Below are 20132 nucleotides of genomic sequence, written 5' to 3'. Positions count from 1 at the left end.
GAAATGACGAGAAGCACACAGGGCTCCACGAGGGCCCTGCACACGGCAGCAGGCTGCGGCCATTCTTCCTGCTGCGCCGAGATGAAGGGCAGTGCTGGGCTGCCTGGGTTGGTCCTGAAGAGGGGGAATCCGGGCCTCTAGAAAGATGGGACTACAACGTCCAGCGTCACCGGACCAAACACTCCTTCACGCTGGCGATCTCCACAGGGAAGCACCAACGGCACGGGGAGAGCCCGGCCAACGCTCAGGTTCACTCTGGGTGGGCCAGCCCCCTACCCAAGGACCCCTGCAGCTGCGAGGGTCCCTGGGCACACGGCTCCACAATCCCCCTCCCTGAGCGGATGACGAAGGACCACGGGCCTTTGCCACGGTGGGGGCACAAATGTGGTTTTCTGTGTGTGCCGGAACCACAGGATGTAAAGGCTGCTGACTGGAGCTGGGGCTGCCCCACAGGCCAGTGGAGCTTGCAGAGCAGGGCGCATGTGGGAGCCACGGCCATCACTTGGATGGTGCCTGCAGTCCAATCTCCCTCCACTGCCGGCCTGTGCAGCCTCCTCCAGGCTTCCCCAGCCAGCTGAGTGCAGCCAGCCCTAGAACCTCCAGTCCCACCAAGGACCATCCCCGATTTCCAGGCCTGTCCCAGGCAGACTCAGGCCACCCACAACTGCCCAGCTGCAGGCACAGTCTGGACACCCTCTGGCTGCTGCAGGCCCAATCTCCCACGGGCGGTGCTGGGGCTTCTTCACCCCACTTCCAGCCTTCCTATCCCAGCTGTGGCCACCACCCTCAGTGGTCAGCACGACAGAATGTGTCCCCCCCAGATATTCTCTAGAAAACTGTCACATGAATGCTCACATTAGGTGTTGCGTGGAAACAGAGCCGGCAGGAGCGCCCAGGTGAGGGCCCCGGCCACAGACGACGCCCCTCCTCCCTGCAGCTGCTGCCTGCAGCACCGCCCACTGCCAACCCAGGACCGCTGTGCCCCAGAACCTGCTGTGCTGTGCTGATGGCACCTGTGAAGGAAGCACGAGGACAGAACAGGTCCAGCCGCCCTGAAGAGCACCGAGGACAGAGCTCTGGCGGGTCAGGGCTGCACACAGCTGGGTGAGGGGCCACGCAGGGCTCCAGGGCTCCCTACAGTCCTCCCAGAGAAGTGGGTCCATGGGATGCGGCCCCCAAAGATGGGTCCACATGCTGACCCTGGAACCTGTGAATGGAACCTTATTTGGAAAAAGGTTTTTACAGAGGAAACTCATTAAGGATCTCAAGACAAGAGCATCCTGGATCATCCAATGACTGGTCCTTATAAGAGACACATGGAGGAGAGACACTTGGAGGGAGCCAGGCCAGTCGACCACTGAGGCAGAGGCAGAGTGAGGCAGCCACAGCCCAGGATCGCCTGCAGCCCCCAGAGTGGGAAGAGGCAGGAAGGGGCCCCACAGGGTCTTCAGCCCAGAGACGCCTTGATTTTGAACATCTGGTCCCCAGATGACGAGAGGGTGGGTCTCTGCTGCAGTGAGCCCCCAGCTTTGGTGAGGGGTCACGGCAGCACCAGGTGCTCAGGCCCCTGGGTTCACGGCACAGCCCAGGTGCACAGGCAGCCCTGCCGACCTGCTCCCAAAGACTTCCAGAGCTGCCATCTGATAAAGGAGGGCCACCCTCGCCAAGCAGACCTGGAGCAAGCACTATAGCCTATTATGATAGTGAGGGCACTCAGGTGCCAATAAAAATAACAATTACAACAATGAAAATCACACAGGAAACCACAACACAGAAAATGGGGAGAAAGGCCAACGTGCGCGGCGGTGGGGGCTCGATCACTCCGAGCAGCGTGGGGTGGTCCCTCACTCCTGGCAGGGGGGTCTCACTCATTTCCAGCAAGTGGGGTCCCTCGTTCCTAGCAGGGGAGGGATCTATCATTCCCAGAAGAGGGGGGGTTCCTCACTCCCAGCAGCAGAGGGGGTCTCACTCTTCCCAACAGAGGGGGACCCTCACTCCCAGCAGGAGGGGAATCTCTTCTTCTCAGTGGCAGGGGACTCTCATTCCCAGTGGAGGGGGGACTCTCATTCCCAGCAGGGCGGGGTCCCTCACTCCCAGCAGGGGGGTCCCACTCACTTCCCCAGATCGGAATGTCTCTGCTCTCCGCCTTCATCACGATGGAGGACATCGTCATGGTCACCGGGATGGCGTCGAAGTAGGATGAGTGAGGCGCGAGCGTGAGGATGGCCGCCTCGGTGGGCAGCGCCTGCCGCCCCTTCACGGCCACCCGGTGGAAGCCGCCGGCGAACCACATGGTGCGCATGATGGCCTTCAGCAGGAAGTCCACAACCCTGCAAAAGAGGGCGCTGCGTCACGCGGGCACACGGGCATGGGTCCGCGGTCTCAGAGGCTGTGTGAGGCACAGGGGCAGTCCCATGGGAGGGCCCTCCAGGGCGCAGTCCAGGCCACGGGCTTCCTGTGGTCGCCGCTCCTGGGACATCTGCGTGAGGGAAGACAAGACGCTGCGCCTTCCTGGCCTCCGCCGTGCCCTCACTGGCTGCGCTTGCTCCTGTGAGGGAGGCTGTGGCTCTGTGTGGCGGTCACGGCCACGTGACAGGCAGTGCTAAGACAACATGAGACTCCCGAACACAGACAGCACAAGCACCAGGCCAGAAGACCCCGGACCTTCATGTTAGCAACTTATCTATCAGCATCCCATCATTTTGAAATGGGAAAAACATTAAAACCCCTAAAATGCATATCGAAATATGGAGGGGCTCAGAGCTGACAGCGGAAGCTGAGACCTGCGTGCAAATGTCCCCACCTCATCTCCACAGGAAGCCCGGGGTTCCCACAACCAGGCATTGTGTTATTACAGTGAGCTGTTTCTGGAAGAAATTAGATGGCCAATGAATTTGGAAAATAAAGTAAAAATCAGCCTTGGTTAACTGAATTTGTGTATCCTCGATCTCTTTTTAAAATAGGTACAAATTTAGCCTTTTAAATGTGTGTATTCGCTTTCATATGAGGTTACAGATGAGGCTGTTATTCCACATGTCAGGGAACTGACAGGCAGCAGAAGGCCATGGTGTGTGAGAAGCCATAGGCCATGCACACCTTAGTCCACAGAGAACATGGTTCACCCTCGTGAAAAGCCACGTCTCACTCAGCCACTGGGTTAAGTGGGGGATCACACTGGGTAAAACCACGGCACAGAGAAGCAAGAGCCTGAAGCCTTACTGGATTCACATTCCCCTGGGATGGAGGATCCTCTCAGAAGACTTCCAGGACAGGGGTCCCCATGGATCTGAGCCAAGGCGGTCGCTAGGAGAGCACGGAGCCTCTCGCGGGGCCACCCTGGAACTGCCTTTGTGTATACGGATGATAAACAATGGTGTAGTTACGTATGGAGACGCTGGGGACCAACGCAGGATGCTGCTTTTCTAAAGGAGAGGGATTACACAGGCTTGCACTTCTCCACCACCTGTTCAGCTGAATATTTAAAAATGTACTTTTCTGGCCAGGCACGGTGGCTCACGCCTGTAATCACAGCACTTTGGGAGGCCAAGATGGGTGGATCACCTCAGGTCAGGAGTTCAAGACCAGCCTGGCCAACATGGTGAAACCCTATCTCTACTAAAAATACAAAAATTAGCTGGGCATGGTGGTGGGCATCTGTAATCCCAGCCACTCAGGAGGCTGAGGCAGGAGAATTGCTTGAACCCAAGGGGCGGAGGTTGCAGTGAGCCGAGATTGCACCACTGCACTCCAGCCTGGGCAACAGAGTGAGACTCCATCTCAAGAAAACTAAACTAAAAAATAAAGATCTACTCTTATGTACGCATGTTATTTTCCACAAAAAAAAAAACAAGTACAAAAACAAAAGCCAACAGACAGCAGTTGATGCCTAAGATGGAAGAAACAAGGCAGCGGGAAAAGGAGAAGTGAGGCTGCAGAAGAGGCTGTGGCAGGCACAGGAGCCGGTTCCGGGCAGGGTCAGGGGCAGGAGAGAGGACAGCAGAGAAAAAGGGATCCAAACCTGGGCAGCCCTTGGAGGAACACACCTGCCAGCCCCCAAATCGAATTGCAGGGTCGGACCGTGCTCAGGGGAAATGTACTGGGTGTCGGGGAAGGGAAAAAACAGCCTCTGCTCGTCTGTAAAGATCTTGGAGGACTTTTATACCTAAACCATCCACGTGTGAAAACCCGGACTGCTGGTGCAGATGACAGCCTTAGAGAAAAGCTCCGCTCGCTGTGGGGTGGGGGACCCAGGACCCACTCACCCCAAGGCAAAGGCAGCCAGCGCAAGCCCAAGGTGCGCAGGTGCCTGGGCAGCCCGTTCCCAGGCGAGTGTGAATCAGGAGACAGATCTATCTGCATACACAGGAGCGGGGATCTCCATCAGCACCCCCGAGAAATCCACTCCGTCCTACCGTCCTCACACAGACGACACCCAAGAATCCTGAGACGTGTGAGCAGAGCGGCTGCATGGCAGAGAAGCAGAGGCCTGACCCCAAGGAGACAGAAAGGGTAGGCATCAGAAGAGGGGTGCAAAACATCCACCATGCTCGCCAAGAGAGTCAGGAAGAACGGGGTGCTCTGAGGGCCATCAAGGAACAAGAAAACACTCTCAGAAACCAAGACTCTCACTGTGGAGACAAGCAACTCACAGGAAAGCCTGGGAAATGAGGAGGAGGAAATCTCCCAGAACATGCAGGGGGAAAAGGAGAAAGGCCGCTGAGGCCTTCATCCCCTCAACCCAGCTGGCGTGTGGAGGTGGGCGGGGGAGGCCCACACAGCCAAGCGTGAGGGGCATGCACAGGCCACGGCTCTGCAGGTTCCACATGTTCTGCTGCGACCAGAGGCAAGAGGCGGAGCGGGCCCTGGAGAGGACCTGTACACAGGTACACAGCCTGACTGCGGGCTACGGTGCCGGTGGGGCAGGGCAAGGGAAGGGGCCCTGGGGCCACGTCTGGCAGGGCCTCAAGGACCCAAGTCTGGTGCTCCATGTGGACCGGCCTAGCTGGGTCAGGGACAGCCCCTGGGCAGCTGGTGGGGGAGCTGTGTTGGGCTGCAGGTGTGGAGGGGCAGTCCCAGGCTGAGACGCAGGTGGCAGGAGCTGCTGGCTTCTGGGAGACTAGATAAAGTGGATCGACGCTCAAGTTCAAGCTCCAACCTCTAGGCCAACGTACGCAGAGTACCTACAGTCATCACGGGGATGGCATCCCCAGACTTGGGAACGGACACTCCCACACACAGCATTCAGGAAAGGGCACCATCATCTGAACCGTCCAGTCAGCCAAGGGACAGCCCCTGGAGGGCCTGGCCCAGCTCAGGACTTGGCCAGCGGTCAAGGATCCAGCCCCAGATGGTCGGGTTTTGCAAAACGATGCTACGGTTTTTACAACACTGTGTGTTTTGAAAGTAACTTAAAATAGTGCCTTTCGCGAAACTGTGTCATTCTTTCACTGAAAGCCTAAGATTTTTATTTTAGGAAGGTTTGAATGACACTAACTTACATTCAGCAAAAATGCTTTAATTCAACATCAATCTATTCAAAACTGCAGAGCAGAGCATAACGTGAGCCAACTGAAGTCCCCACCGACTACGTAATTATTATTCAGCGGTACACTCTGAATCTGCTGCTTCAAATCCAGCTTTCTCCTGATCCCCTGCGTCCCTAACTACGGTGCTTTTGTGACTAGGTTTCCCTTCGGGGAGTTCAGAATTCAGGGTTTGTTCTCTCTTCTGTTTCCCTTCAAGCACCAAGCCAAGCCCAGGACTGTGCACCAAAGAGCTTTCATTGGTGCTGCTGAAGGAGACGCCAGGAGCTCCAGGGGTGGGATTCAATGCCAGGCAGCACGGGCAGCTTGAGTGCCCATGAGCATCCGTGCATACTCTCTAACATGCACACACGTTCACCTGCACACACACTGGCACACATTCACACACATACGCACACATCGCTCTCATATATACTCATACACACATGCACACACACTCATACATATGTACACACATATACTCTCATACACATATGTACACACATGCATATGTGGACACCTGTACACATGTATGCTGCACATACACACACACGTACAGTCACAACACTCATACACATGTACATGCCATCATACACGTACATGTGCACGATACATAGACATCCATCCATCCATACACACATATATATGCACTCACATGTACACACATGCAATACACACATGTACACAGCACACACATATACACACTCTCATACACATGCATACTTGCACCGGCTGCTCTCATACACACATGCAACCACACACCTATGCACATGTACCTACTCTCGTGCATGCACATACACACGTATGCACACTGACATGCACATATGTACACACATACACACACGTGTGCACTCTCACATACACCCTCTCTGCACACATACACCGAATGATATACAGTGAGTCTCCACAGACCCAGATGCCCAAAGATCTCATGAAGCAGAGGTGACAGGAATACCAGCGTGTCACTGTCGTGGTACACTGTACATGTGCATGAGATGTACACAGGAAAGCGTCTCTGAAGTACAGCTGCTAGAATAAGAGTCCGTCGTGGTCCATTTACCGCCTGATGAAGCCAAGTCAATTATTCATAGATAAGAAAAGCCACCAGGGTTAGTACGGGGAAATGGAAAATTGCCCCAAGCCGTCTATTTTGAAAAGTGGAGCCTGTGCTTGCACTGGGCTGCTGCCTCCCGAGATAGAACAGAGGAGGCGGGGAGCTCAGCCTGACAAGGACTCAGGGGTAAAGAGAAAGGGTGCCAGGAAAGCACCATGAAGCCACTGCGACCCACAGCAGCACACTCAGCCAGGTCACCTGCAGCTTAACACCACAGAACCCCCACTTTCTAGCTGTGGCTTCTCAACTCAGCAAAACTGAAAGCCTGACTTTGATATGGCCTTGATCTATTTTGCTTGGTTATATATTTGATACCCAATTCCTATTTTAAGGTTAAAACATTTCAAAAACAAACCTCAAGATAAAGCATATTCTTCAAAGAGAATTTTAAAAATCTAGAAAGGCAAAATGAAGAACCAAAGCCAGTGATAATCCCATCGCCCTAAAGAACCCAGGTTGCCCCAGGTTACCACCACCCAGCGAGCTGCTCAACGTCCACCCGCTCAGCAGGGACCGGAGTGAGGGGACCCCAGCGCCCAGGCTGCCCTCAACTACGACTGCACCATGTCTGCACGCAACGGGGCGGCAAACCCAGGACCCTAAGTGGCCGTCTTTCCCCTGCACCTAACTGCGTGTCTGAGTGCAGCCCTGGGTATCGAGGAGAACCGAAGCTCAGGCAGATGTCAGCTCCCGTCAGCCTCTTGGCCATGAACACTTTGGTGTACATACAGCCCACAGATGAGACACCTTCCAGAGAAAGGAGGGGCCTGGGCATGTCCACTACACCTGTTGGAGGCCAGGCAGTGAATGCATTAGGCTCTACGGCCACACGGCCTCTGTCCCAACCACCTGGCCCGGCTCCCCATCAATGCAGCCTGAACATCACGCAGGCGCGTGGGCGTGCCCGTGCTCCGGTACAGCTTTATTTACAGTCAGGCAGCAGCCTCCAGTTAACTACTAATAATCCTCTTTCTGAATAAAAGATTCTGGGAGCCCCTTCAGGACGATGAGAGACATTAACAACACATGGAAGGGTTGTCAGAGCTGTGGTTATAGGACATGAGTGATAACTTCTAAGACACTGAAAATATTTATGAAAATATTTATGATATCTCAACATTTTCATTTGCTAATGGCAGATACTTTCAGGAATTTAAATGAAACAAGAAAATATTGTGATTTAGTTTAATTTTTTGTGGTCTGTTTTGGATCTTTAGTTTAGATGTACTCCTCATCGGGTAGCTGTGCTTTATTTATATTCTGTGCTTAAAAGCAGGAAGAGTTTAGGTCCACAAAGCAAGGGGAAGACGGCCCTGGGGGGCGGTGCCAGTGGGCGGCGGGCCAGGCCAGTGTTGGCTGACATGCAGGCTCGGAGGGTGGGGAGGGCCTGGGCCTCCTGTCCAAAGGCAGGGCTGGGGCCTGGCTCCCACCAGTTGCTGGCCCTGGGGAGCAGTTTCTGCTTTTCCAAGCCTGGCCGGAAATGGGGATTCTGATGTCAAGTCACTGGACCTTTATGATGTGGCAACCTGTTCCCACTTAGCCCACTTTTAATAAGACCAGGTTGGCAGGAGATGCCACGGCGGCCACCTGCTCCCCGAGCAGCCGTTCCCCTCACTGCTGCTGCACTTACACCTGGAAGACGGCCCCTCCCGGGCCCACAGCAACCGTACCAGGTCCAGCTGCCTCTGCTTGGGGGCCACTCAGGTGGGGACCTCCCTAGGCAGGAGGCCTATGTCACTGTGATACCCTGTCAGTGCAGCCCAAGAGGTCGTCCACTCACAGCCTGAGGGTCTGGGGGAGGCCACCATGGACAGGGCCAGAGCTGAGGGCCTGAGGTGGGAGGGGTAAGGGGGCTGGAGTCACAAAGCCAGGAGAGGGTGTCCAGAAGCCTGACTTCCATCAGCAATAGGGAGCCCCGGCAGGTTCCGGAGCAGAGAAGGCCACGGTGTAGGGGGATCTCTGTGCTCAAGGATTGAAACAGTGGCCACACGTCCTGCAGAGCACTGGAAAATGAAGCCTCAGAGCAGGACCGTGGCGGAGGCGTGGAAGAAGGAGGCAGCAGGGAGGTGGCCAAGTCCCCACTGGGAGGCGGCAGCCCTGGTGGATGCTGGGCTCAGAAGGGAAGGACGGATGGGCTAGGGTGGAGAGACAACCCCACTGGGAGAATGGGTTCCCACTGTTTGGCCGCGTGACCCCCCCACAAGGAGAGCACAGCACATGCTCAACTTACTTCCTCCACAGGGCCAGGGGCTGCTCGGGTTCCTTCTCCGCAGAGCCCAGGGATGCGACAAGTGCGAGGGGCCAGGCCAGCAGCATCATGGCGGCGGCAACCAGGAGCCGGACCGGGAAGAGCGTCAGTGTCATGAGGGCCACCTGCGGACAGAGGGGGGCGTTATCCAGAGAATCCATGTGGGACACCAGGCAGCTCCCCACCCGGCGGAGGTCAGCCCAGGAGGACAGCGTGCTCTGCAGAGTGGAGAACTGGGGAGGGGCTACAGCTGGCACACAGCCGACCAAGGCTGACCAGCACTGACTAAGGCTGACAAAGGCTGACCGGTGCTGACCAGTGCTGACCAAGGCTAACCAACACTGACCAGCACTGACCAAGACTGACCGGTGCTGACCAAGGCTGACCGGTGCTGATGCTGACCAGCCCTCACCATGGCTGTGGACACTGACCAGTGCTGACTGACACGCTCCACGCCCACTGCCGGCTTCCTGCCTACTTACTGGAGCTGCCAAGCAAGTGGCTTGGGAACAACACAGTGGAGCTTCTGCAAATTCAAGGGCCACTCTGACCCATGGTACACATCCCCAGGCAGCTCCGTCCCCCAGGATACAGCCCCCAGCCCCCCAGGCCTCACTCAGCAGTTTCCCCTGAAATCGTTTATGTGGGCATGAGAATGCACACGCCACCCTAGGCAGTGTTGGTGACGTGGGGAGGTAGCTGGTCCAAGGTTGGACCTCGGACCACAGAGAAGACGGCAGAATGAAGCTGTGACTTTCCAGCCAATGAAGACCCAGTGCAGGAGAGCGGACTGGCAGGAGGGCAGGGGTGCAGGTCAATATGGGGGCTCAGGAAGGCCCCCCATGCCAGGGCAGGCCCCCATGCCACGGCACGCCCCCACACCAGGACAGGCCAAGGCTGCGGGATCCCAGGCAGCCCAGGGGCCGAGGATGGAGGTCCCTCTGGGCGGCGGGCAGGACTCCATGCAGAGGGGCCGGAGCTTTGGGTGAGGGGAAACACCAGTCCTGAGGTGCAGGTTTTGTGCACAGAGACAGAAAAGACCCAGGAGACACAGATCGCAGTTGACTCCCAAGCAGCAGCCATCCCTAATTTCTGATGCCTGTCATGAGAGCGCCCCACTGTTTCCTTGGTTTGTCACTAGATTCTTTTGGGTTCTCAACAGAGACCAGCATAGCCCAAGAGAAACATGCCAGCCACATGCATCATTTTAAATTTTCAAGGGGCCACATTTAAAGGGAATGACAATTTAATATATAGTTCATTTTGCCCGATATATCTGAAATATCATTTCAACATGTACTCAACATAGAAGTTGCTACTGGCTAGTTTGCATTTTCTCACGCTGTCTTGGATGTGCAGTGTGCATTTCACTCTCACGGCTTCATGCCACCCGTGTCTCCACCCGGTCAGGGTCCAGTCAGGGTCCAGCGGTCAGGTCAGCCTGTCGGGTATGCAGATCTAGACGATGTTTGGTTTGCGAGAGGTGGCGACCTTGAATGTGCCCCTCCTTCCCCCACTTCCGGGGGCTCCTCCTCACCCCAGGGGGTCCCCGTTTCAGCATGGCCCTCGCCGCGTCAAGCAACCACAAACCTGTTACCAAGCCACTGGGGACGCCTGTCACTGTTCAACATCGTGTTATGTTACTGGCGTTCAGCAAACGTTCTTTACTGCGAGAAGCCTTACAGGCCTCGTCCTCCACGAGCTTTGTCTTGCTTTAAATCATGAGTGGGTGCTGAGCATTATCAGAGGGTCCTTCCTGCATCTGTGGGGGCAGCCACGTGCTGTTTCCCACTTTAATCCGCCACTGTGATGCCTCACAGCCACAGTCTCCCTAACACTAAAAGCCAGCTTCAGCACTACCGTGAGGTGCCGCTACCTGTGAGGACTGTTTTTTAAAAGGAATTGCTAGGTCTGTTGGGTAACAGGTGCTTGGGACTGTCACCACCTGTTGAGTAAGACGCGCCTGTCACTTCCTCCCGGGGGCTTCCTCATGCGGTCGCCCTATGAAACCAGCGTGCGGCCATGCCCGCCGGCAGCTCCAGACCGCTGCTTCACTGTTTCCAACCCTACTGCCTAAAAGTCCCTCTTTTTCCTTGAGTTGACCTCACTATTTTTGTCAATAAGGAAATCTCTTCCTGGAAGCTTCTGGCATATTTTCCCCTCCCACTACCAAGGTCTCCCCCCAGCTGCCTTTAAGACAATTGAGTCAATGTGCCCACCACACTCTCCTTGGGTTTACACCAAGGCTACTCTCTGGTTTCATTTCTAACGTTATCTGTGCCTGCCAAAACTTCTAAACCCACGTCGCCAGATATTTTTCTATTTCATCAATCTGCTTACAGAACCATTTCAGATTTGTTCATTCTCTCTGTTGTGACCTAATCATATTAATTTTGGCTCTTATGAGTTCCTCTTTCTTCTGCTTTGAATTTAGTCAAATGTCCTTTTCAACTTTTTGAGGGAAAAGCCCATGTCGTTATTTTGAGAAACACCTTATTTCCTGATATTCACATTTAGATCACAGCTTCCCCTAAAGACCACCTCGATTTAATCCCACAAATCTAAGGGGCAGCCTTTTCCTTTATTTGTAAAATTTAGTTTTAAATATTTCATCCACTCCCATCTACTGGTACTGTTTCATATTTTGTTGCAGTGGAGGAGACCGTAGCCTCTGCCTTCAGCCCGCCTGGTCCTGGGGCTCCAGGGCCACTGGCTGGGAAGAGGCCACTCCGGGGTACACAAGCCTGGCTCTGCTGTTAAAGCCGACAGCTGGGCCGGGCATGGTGGCTCACATCTGTAATCCCACAGCCTGCTTCACTCCACCTCTGGCGTTCCTGAAACAGCACTGCTGGCCAGGCCATTCCATACGGGACCCCCACTGGAAAAGGCTCTGGGGCTGGGGGAGCAGCGCCCATCCCCAAACAACACGGGGCATGAATGAGCCCTGGGTGGGGAGGCCCTGCCTGCATCCAGGGTAGTCAAGGTGCTGGTTCCTTAGCACATGGGGTTCGCTGGGCCACCCAGTGGGGGGACGCACTGTGCGACCACGTGACCCTAGGCCCACGCACCCCTGCGCCTGCTCCTGCGCACATAGGGGAGACAGGGCGACCACCCAAGCCTCGACTTACGCATCCCTGCACCTGCTCCTTCGTGCACGGGGAAGACTGCGTGACCACCTGACCCTCGCCCCGCACGTCCATGCATCCCTGCACCTGCTCCTCAGTGCACGGGGAAGGCTGCGTGAACGAGTGACCCTCTGCGCCGGCTCCTTCCCGCATGGGAAAGAATGCCTGACCAAGTGACCCTCGCCACCCGTCAGTGCACCTGCTCCTGTTGGCGTCCCAGAAGGCGGCATGACCATGTGACCCTCAGCCCATGCATCCTTGCGCCTGCTCGCGGTGCATCAGGGAACGCAGCCTGCACTTCTGAGCTTAGCGGCAGCAAGGAGAGGGGCCTGTGGGCCACAACTGCAATCGCTGACCCTCAGCAAACAGGGCTGATGAGTGGGGAGGAGCTCCCCAGGCCTCCCGGAGATGGGGAGGGCGTGGCTCTGCTCTGCAGTGCTATGAAAACTGCTTAGAGAGGGGGCCTCTGGGAGCCCCAGGTAGGAGGAGGAGCAGTGCTCCTAGTGAAGAGCCCAGGCGTCTCCACCGCTCTGCCTTCACTTCACCCAGCTCTGGGCCTGTGCGCTCTTTCTCTGCCAGGCTCAGCCCACCCGCAGGAGCCCAGAGCCCTCGCCAAGGAGAATAGGGCTTGGGAGACTGCTGTGGCTCCTTCCAGAAGCTTCTATGCCCCCGCACCTTCTGCCCACCCTCCTCCACAGGCCTCACCCCTGCATCCAGCCTCAGGCCCACCCGCTGGGATCCTTCCATTCCTCATGCCCCCACACCCTGGTGCAGATGGGTCTGGATGGACTCTGGCCCCCCCGGGAGACGCCAGAATGGCAGAGCTAAGAGAGAGAAGCTGGCTGGGGCAGCTGTGGCAGCCAAGCCCTCAGCACTGGCAGGGGTGGCCAAGGGAGGTGCTGGGTAGGCAAAGAAATTCTTAGAAAATCCTGGCTAGACCTGAAACTCCCAGAACAATGGCCCTCTAAGGAAACGGGCCTGGCCGTGCGGTCTCCCAGGCAGCGTCGCTGGAGACTCAGGTCCCTAAAGTGGAGGCACTGGGCACAGCCATTCCTTCCCAAGGCAGCTCTGCAGTGTCCACAGAGAGCAGGCGTGCGTCTTCAGACCTGAAGCCACAGGGACAGATGGCAGAGAGGGCAAGTGTCTATTCTCCTCACCTAAGCAAGGTCCAGCACCCTGGCTCAGAGGCTCCCACAGAAGCCCCCTCAGCACCTTCACCAGAGGCAGCAGGGGCAGTGTGTGGCCCAAGACATCACTGCAAGTCACGGACAGGGATAAGCAGGCTGTCTCATGGACAAGGCGGGCAGCCATGGGGAGCTGGAGCAGCCTCCAGACAGTGTGGCCAGAGGCTGGATGTGGGGAGGCGGAGGGACCCAGAGAGGAGAAGATGGATCACGCTCTGGGTCACCACAGGTCAGGCCTCCACACGGCAGCTAACTGAGGAGGACACTGTGGACGCCTGCAGATGCTGAGACCTGCAACCTGGCCCTCCTAAGACAAGCTGCTGATGGCTGTGGACCGGCTGTCACTATAGGACCCTGATTATCCTGAGAAATGCCAGTTGGAGGAAGCAATATGGTCACCCTGTGCGTGAGCCATAAATGAGGGTTTATAGCATAATCCTATGAGGAACTTTGTCTGAAGTCTGAACTATTTGAAAGTTGGCTACGATAGACCAAGGCATCCAGGCAGTGACCTGCCCACATGCATGGAGAGCTTTGGTGCAGACTGCGGCCGCTAAATACCACTTCCCAGCAGAAGGCCCGGGGGTCCTCAGCCAGGCTTACTCCAGGTCACGGGTGGGAAATGCAGAAAGGAAGATGGGACAGCACGGTGCACCCCACATCAGGGAAGCTGGCAGGGGCCTGGCGCGGGGGCTCACGCCTGCAGTCCCAGGAGCACGGTGCAGCCCAAATCAAGGAAGCTGGCAGAGGCTCATGTCCTGAGGGCTGGCTCGAGGCCTACCCAGCTCACACACACTCACGTGGCAGGGGTCCAGCAGCAGACAACCGAGCCTGGTGCAGGAGCAGCACAGCAGACCAGTGGGAACTGACCCTCTCTGGGTCTAGATGCAACCACCAGCTTCCAGAAAACCCCAATGAAAACCAGGAGATGCAATCAATCAGAAAATGCAGAGAACTCCACAAAACACAGCCCAAATCCATTGCAGCAAACAAGGAGGAGCTGGAGGACCCTCCTGATCCACACGTACCAGAGGCCCAAGGCAGCTCGCTCACCCCTCCACCTTTTGGGGACACAGAGGTGCCATCTACTGACCGGGAGGGGGTCCTTGGCAGACACCGAATCTGCCGGCATCTTGGACTTCAGCCTCCAGAACGGTGAGAAATCCATGTCTGCTGTTTAAGAGCCACCTCGTCTGTGGTCCTTTGTGACAGCAGCCGCACCAAGCAGGGCAGGCGCCGTGGGAGTGCACGTGACGCCGGCCTGACCACACACCGTCATTCTCCAGGCTGGGGGCAGGTCCCAGGCCCACCGTATTATCACTGCTTTGGTGTTCTGGGTTGAATTTTGCTCCCCTTCCCCAATTCCTGTTGATGTTCTGACCCCCAGGACTCCAGAGCGTGACTGTATCTGGAGATGGGGCCTTTACAAAGGTGATGAAGGTAGATTGAGGTCATCTGGGGGCCCTGAGTCAATCTGCCTGGTGTCCTTATAAAAGGAGATGAGGACACAGACACCCATGGAGGGACGGCCCTGTGAGGATGCAGGGAGAAGGCGCCGTCTGCAAGCCCAGGAGAGGCCTCAGGAGGAACCAGCCCTGCTGCGCCTCCGTCTCGGCCTCCAGCCTCCAGGATGGTGAGAGAACAGTGTCTGTGGTTTAAGCCCCGTCTGAGGCATGTTATTAGGGAAGCCTGAGCTGAGAAAGACATTTGACCTATGTTTGAAATTTCACATGACAAAAAGTATAAAAGTGATGACTCTTGGTTTAAATGTAAACAAGGCCATCCTAATGTTCGCCTGGAACTCTCTGGAAGTCTCTGGTGAAGGCACCGGTGGTCACAATGCCCAGGCCCAGGCTCTCTGATGTCAGGCAGCTGGCAAACCCCTCCCTCATCTCTGCCAAGGCCACCAGGGCTAAAAGCAGCCCCAGGCCCCAGCATCGCCCGGCGTTTCACAATCAGTGCTGAACCCAAAGACACAAAGGTCTCCAGAGAACATGTGGTCCCTCTCGTGTGCACTCACACCATCGTGGTGCCCGGCAGGGGAGCTGGTGAGGCCCACCAGGCGCAGTGATGCTGCGGCCCCTCCGAACCCGCGTGTTGGGGATGTCACACTGCAGTGCCCCAGTCAGCGAGGGGCTCCAATGCACCTGCAACAAGGCAGGGGTGGAGGGGAGGCTGCCCGAAGGACGGGGCCCGGAGACTCGAAGGACGCGGGGCTGCGTCACCCCGCACAGGCGGCCGTGGCAGATGCTCAGTGCCAGCCACTCCCTAGCTCTACGGTTAGCGCAGTGGAGGCAGATCACAGGAATCCTCCCTCCTGAAGGTGCATCCCGACATTGCTGCTTTAATCCTGGGGAAAAAATTATCCCGACTCCACAGGATATGTGACAGTGCACTTGCAAATCCACAAAAGTACGTTCACTCCTCCCACGGTGAGAGGGCGAGCGCCAGCACACACGGGCACCTGCTGTCCAGGGGCTGCTGCCACAGCCACATCCTGGGCCGTCTTTGCCTCTCAGACGCTTCCGATTTGTTCATAGAAACAGAGGGAGACTGTGTTCACAGGGGGAGTGTTCAGTCTACCCCATCTCCGGAGGGCACCGAAAAGCACCGAAAAGCACAGACCCGGAGCCACGGAGGAAAGATGCTCCTCTAGAGTGAAGCAGAAGGGAGGGGAGGCACGGGGGTGGGGGCTGCAGGCTGCTCCTGGGAGCCCTACGGGTCAGGGCTGATGCCCCTTATCCCACAGCACACGACCTGGGAGTCCAGGTGCTCCACAGCCCGGGAGGGAGGGAGGTGCTCAGTGGGAACTGGGAAAGGTGGGCTCTGCGGAAGGTGAAACAAAGATTCTGGTAAAACACCTTGCTGCCAAATTAACCTGCGCTGGGCTGGACAGACTGGGAGCGCCCACCCTTCTGGGGAGCCCTGGGAGGCACTCCTATGTCCGAGAGGGCTCTGCATCCCCCTCCTTTGAGAAATTCCATCGGCTCAAAAGAGGAGGAGAGCAGGTGTGCGGAGGGCGGGCACCGGCCTCCTGTCACAACCCGTCCAGGGCACCACGCTGGTGATGTCTGGGCTCAGCAGGAGACCGCCTCTTGGGGAGCCTCTCTCTAGTGGATTTTCCACCGAGAGCCCAGGTACGACCTGAGCCGCTCAGAGCAAGGTGCCTCAGAGGGGCTGGAGGGGAGGGAGGCCCTCGCTGAGGCTGGCAGCAGGCATCCCAGGAGCTGAGCACATGGGCTGGGCAATCGGGAAGGTGGCCCCAGGCCGTGGATTTCATCACTAGTGGCAACAGGGCGGGATGCTACCCAGGGTGCCATGGGGGACAGGTGAGTCGGGGGTCACCTGTGCAACAAGCACCTCGAGCCAGTCGAGGGAGAAGCTCCAAGCCACACAGGGCACCAGGGATGGATCCCGAGGTGGTTGAGTTGAGGTCAGAAGCAGCACAGGGCTGGTGCCTTGTGCCACTAGGTCAACGTTCAATGGCAACCCAAGCATCTTCGAGGCTCCCGGTCCCAGAGGAACACGCAGAAGTGCGTGACTGGGGAGTGAAGTCACGCATTAGGCGGGGCCTGGGTGGGGAGAGGCACAGCACAGCGAGGGGCTGCCAGGCCCAGTGCCCACCGAGCCGGCCTCCAGGTGGCAGCACCAGGGCCCAGGGTGTCCAGAACTAGCAGGTGCCCTGACCTGTGGGCTCCCCCACCCCTGAGGACACTGCAGGCCAGGGCACGATGCGGCCCAGGGCACAGAAGCATCGTTATTGTGGCCACCCTCAGATGCTGAGGGGACGCACCAGAGGCCCGGAGGCCCCAGCCTGAGCCCCAGTCCAGAAAAACAGAGCAGTGGGTGGCAGCCAGCCAGAGCTGCTCATGGACAGTGTCAAACAGAAGGAAAGGCTGGTGAGACCCAAAGACGCGGTTTAAGGAACAATACAACGCATTAATAGCCAGCCCCAAAACCAGCTAACTCCACACCCAGAACGGAGTGCACGCGACATGCTAGAATTTGCTGAGCGAGATGTAGAGACGGGGAAGGCCAGGCCACACTTCACTTCCTGCACGTCACCCAGAAGGTCACCTCACTTGCCAAGGGAAAGGCAGAGAAAATCCTGCAAGGGGATGCGGCCGTGTGCCCCAGGAGCCTGTCCAACCCCAGAGAGCAAAAACACCCACCCACCGTGGGAGCCTTGTACAAGTGGGGACATTGAGGCCAGAGGGGGACAGCAGGGCAGCCTTCCCAGGAGGCCGGCAGGTCAGCACACAAGCCACGGCTGCAGGGTGGCTGGAGTACAGGGGCCACCCTGGGGGAGGTGGGTAGGTGGCAGGGGATCCACAGGCCCGGGACCCCCTCCGCTCTGTGCACTCTCACGCCCTTGGGCGGTGGCCAATACCATCACATTGATGCCCTCAAGCTGCTACTCAGCCCCCTCCAGTGTGCAGGGCCCACAGGCAACCTACCATCCCACCAGCCGATGTCCCAAACCCAGCCCTACCCGGCCCCGCTCCAGCCTTCCCTTCTCAGGGCACCGCCATTCCTACGGCCCACTTTCTCTCTCACCAACTCCTGTTGGTACCCCCTGCAAAATGAACCCAGCACCCACTCCCTCAGACAGCTTCCTAGCCTTCTGCAACTGGGACCACTAAGGACGGCTGGCTCTCCTGCAGGAGAGAGGGGGCCCAAACCTCCATCGACCCCTATCCGGCAGGGCAGCTGGAGAACAGTGCAGTCCCACTGGGGAGGCCAGGGCTCCTCGGGAAGCGAAGGGAACGGCAGCTTCTGGGGCTGTGCAGTCCTTGAAGGCCACCCCGGGGGCCTGGCCTCAGTCATCTCCAGGTCCTCCCAAGTCCTCAGGGGGCACAGGCTTCCCAAAGCAGATTAAAGAGGCGAGAGGCAGAAACTGGAAGACCTCGAGGCTGGTGGGGGTGGGCAGGACCCACTGCTCAGGGAGCAATCTTGGTTGCTCTTGTTGTTACTTAGGAATTAACAGAAAGCAAGCTATTTGTAACCTGATTTAGATGAGACACAACGTCCAAAAACCGGGAACGAGCGAAGGACCCTGGGCAGTGTGAGGCCCCACATGGCCTTCACAGACTTTCAGCAGACCCACCTGGGAGCACTTCAGATCCTAGGGCCACCCCCGACACGTGCAGGAGGAAAAAGGTACATCTAATTTTACTTTGCTTTCTACTTTTAGAGAAAGAACAACTTTTGAAAGCACAGCAGTTCTCTGAGGCCTCCCATTGGACGGAGCTGGCACTTCCATCAGCCCGCCCTCGGCACCTGAGAGCTGGCGGGAGCTTCGGGAATCACCCACTCCCGTCCAGCACCCACAGACACACCCCGAGCAAGGCAGCGACAGGAAACGCCCTCCTCTTCTGTCTCCCCAGTCACCAAAACACCTTTATTCATGTAACGTGCCTTCTGGTCCAAACCAAACGCTGCATTCAAATACAGAATCAGCAGTCACGCCCACAACCAATTCTCATAGTTACGACGCCGAACGCAGACGCGAAACGTGAGAAACTCGCATCGCGAACCACTGCTGTGGGCTCTCTCTCCATACACAACCGCTCTTAGCTTTGCAGGCACGGCCCACACTCCAGGCGCTGCAGACCCCAGGTGAGACCTGCAGGAGGCGGGAAGGGCTGCCAGGAGCGCAGGCCACATCACCGGGACAGTTTCATCAGGAGGAATATTTGATGTTTAGCGGGTATTCCCATTTCTGTTTGCGTCATTTGCTCATTTGTATAAATGTATATACATCTTTTGCCAAATTTATGTTGGGTTTCTTTTCTTTTTCTCACCCCTGTGAACACCCATTGTCTCCTTGACCTTAAATTTCGGTGAGGTCGCACTCTGGAGCTTTTCACCCCCACCCCGTGTGACTACAGGAGGATCTGCGCCTCCCCGCAGGAACCCCTCTCCCCCAGAACCCGTGCTGACTGCTATTTATAAAGCTGTTTCTTCTTCGCTCTCCCACTCAAATCTAAAATTAAATATAGCTTTTCTAAAACTGAACTATTTTTCCTTTCAAAGCCTCAACCAGCCACACCGCCTCCTGCCGCTGTCATCTCTACTCCACCGTCCTCACCAGAATCCTCGGCACGTCGCCTACCCGAGGCTCTCGCCTGCGAGATGACAGTGTGTTCAGTGATTCCCTCTGAATTTGCAAATCGGTCCCGCAGTCCCACAGCACAGCAATTCCCCTAGACCACTCTATTTACCATTTTCAACCCACTCCAGTCCACGGGCGTCTTACGAGGATGCTGCAGTGTTGAATGGGATCAAAGCCAGTCTGGTCTTGGCCATGCCCTAAACCATGACACCCTGTGACTGGAGAACCCCCATCAACACCCAACCAGCTCCCCTGCCAGCCAGCTTCCGGGATACAGGGAAGGCCCCGGGACCGCTGGCACCAGCTACGTATGGCCCACGCCTTCACCTGGAGTCTTCCTCCCGTCAGGGGGCTCTGCTGTCTGGACTAAGGGCTCCCTGAAGCCCTGGCACACACCCATGATGCCAGCACAGGGCACAGTGCTCACGCCCTGGTGCTGTTGGTAAGTAACTAGTAAAAAGGTGTGTGAAAGAAAACACGTTTACTCATTCTGCAGACACTTCCTGAGCACCTGCGATGTGCACTCTGGACAAACGGTGTCCAGGTACAGGGAGAATGAGACCGACGGAGACCGCAGCACCGCCTGGCTCAGACGGCACGGGTGCAGCCCGTGTCAAGATGGCACACACAGGCGTCCAGGTGTGGGCCTGTGGGAAAAGGGCGTGGGGTGGGGGTGCAAGCTCAGCTAAGAAATCAGGAGTAGAGAGTGCAGAGTCCCATGGAGGGAGGGCCCAGGCAGGGTGGTTATGTGAGCATCACAGCCGATGCCCCAGTTCCTGCTTCAAGATGACCAATGGCAGGCAGGTGGTGGAGCCGCTCCTCTG

The 20132-nt window shown here is 56.9% G+C and overlaps 1 protein-coding gene across 1 annotated transcript in view; it reads right to left on the bottom strand.

The window, feature by feature from the left end:
- LPCAT1 (lysophosphatidylcholine acyltransferase 1) overlaps window positions 1–20132 on the bottom strand; it is a 60771-nt gene that overhangs the window by 31015 nt on the left and 9624 nt on the right. Inside the window, exons 2-3 of the mRNA XM_007961144.3 lie at window positions 8867–9009; window positions 2116–2330 (exon numbers count right to left, since the gene is read on the bottom strand). Coding sequence (XP_007959335.1) covers window positions 2116–2330; window positions 8867–9009 — 358 coding nt within the window. The remainder of the gene's footprint in view (window positions 1–2115; window positions 2331–8866; window positions 9010–20132) is intronic.

This window comes from Chlorocebus sabaeus, chromosome 4 (genome assembly GCF_047675955.1).
Source record: "Chlorocebus sabaeus isolate Y175 chromosome 4, mChlSab1.0.hap1, whole genome shotgun sequence".
NCBI lineage: Eukaryota > Metazoa > Chordata > Mammalia > Primates > Cercopithecidae > Chlorocebus > Chlorocebus sabaeus.
Note: the sequence above shows the minus strand (reverse complement) of the source record. Positions and strands in the feature narration are given on the sequence as shown.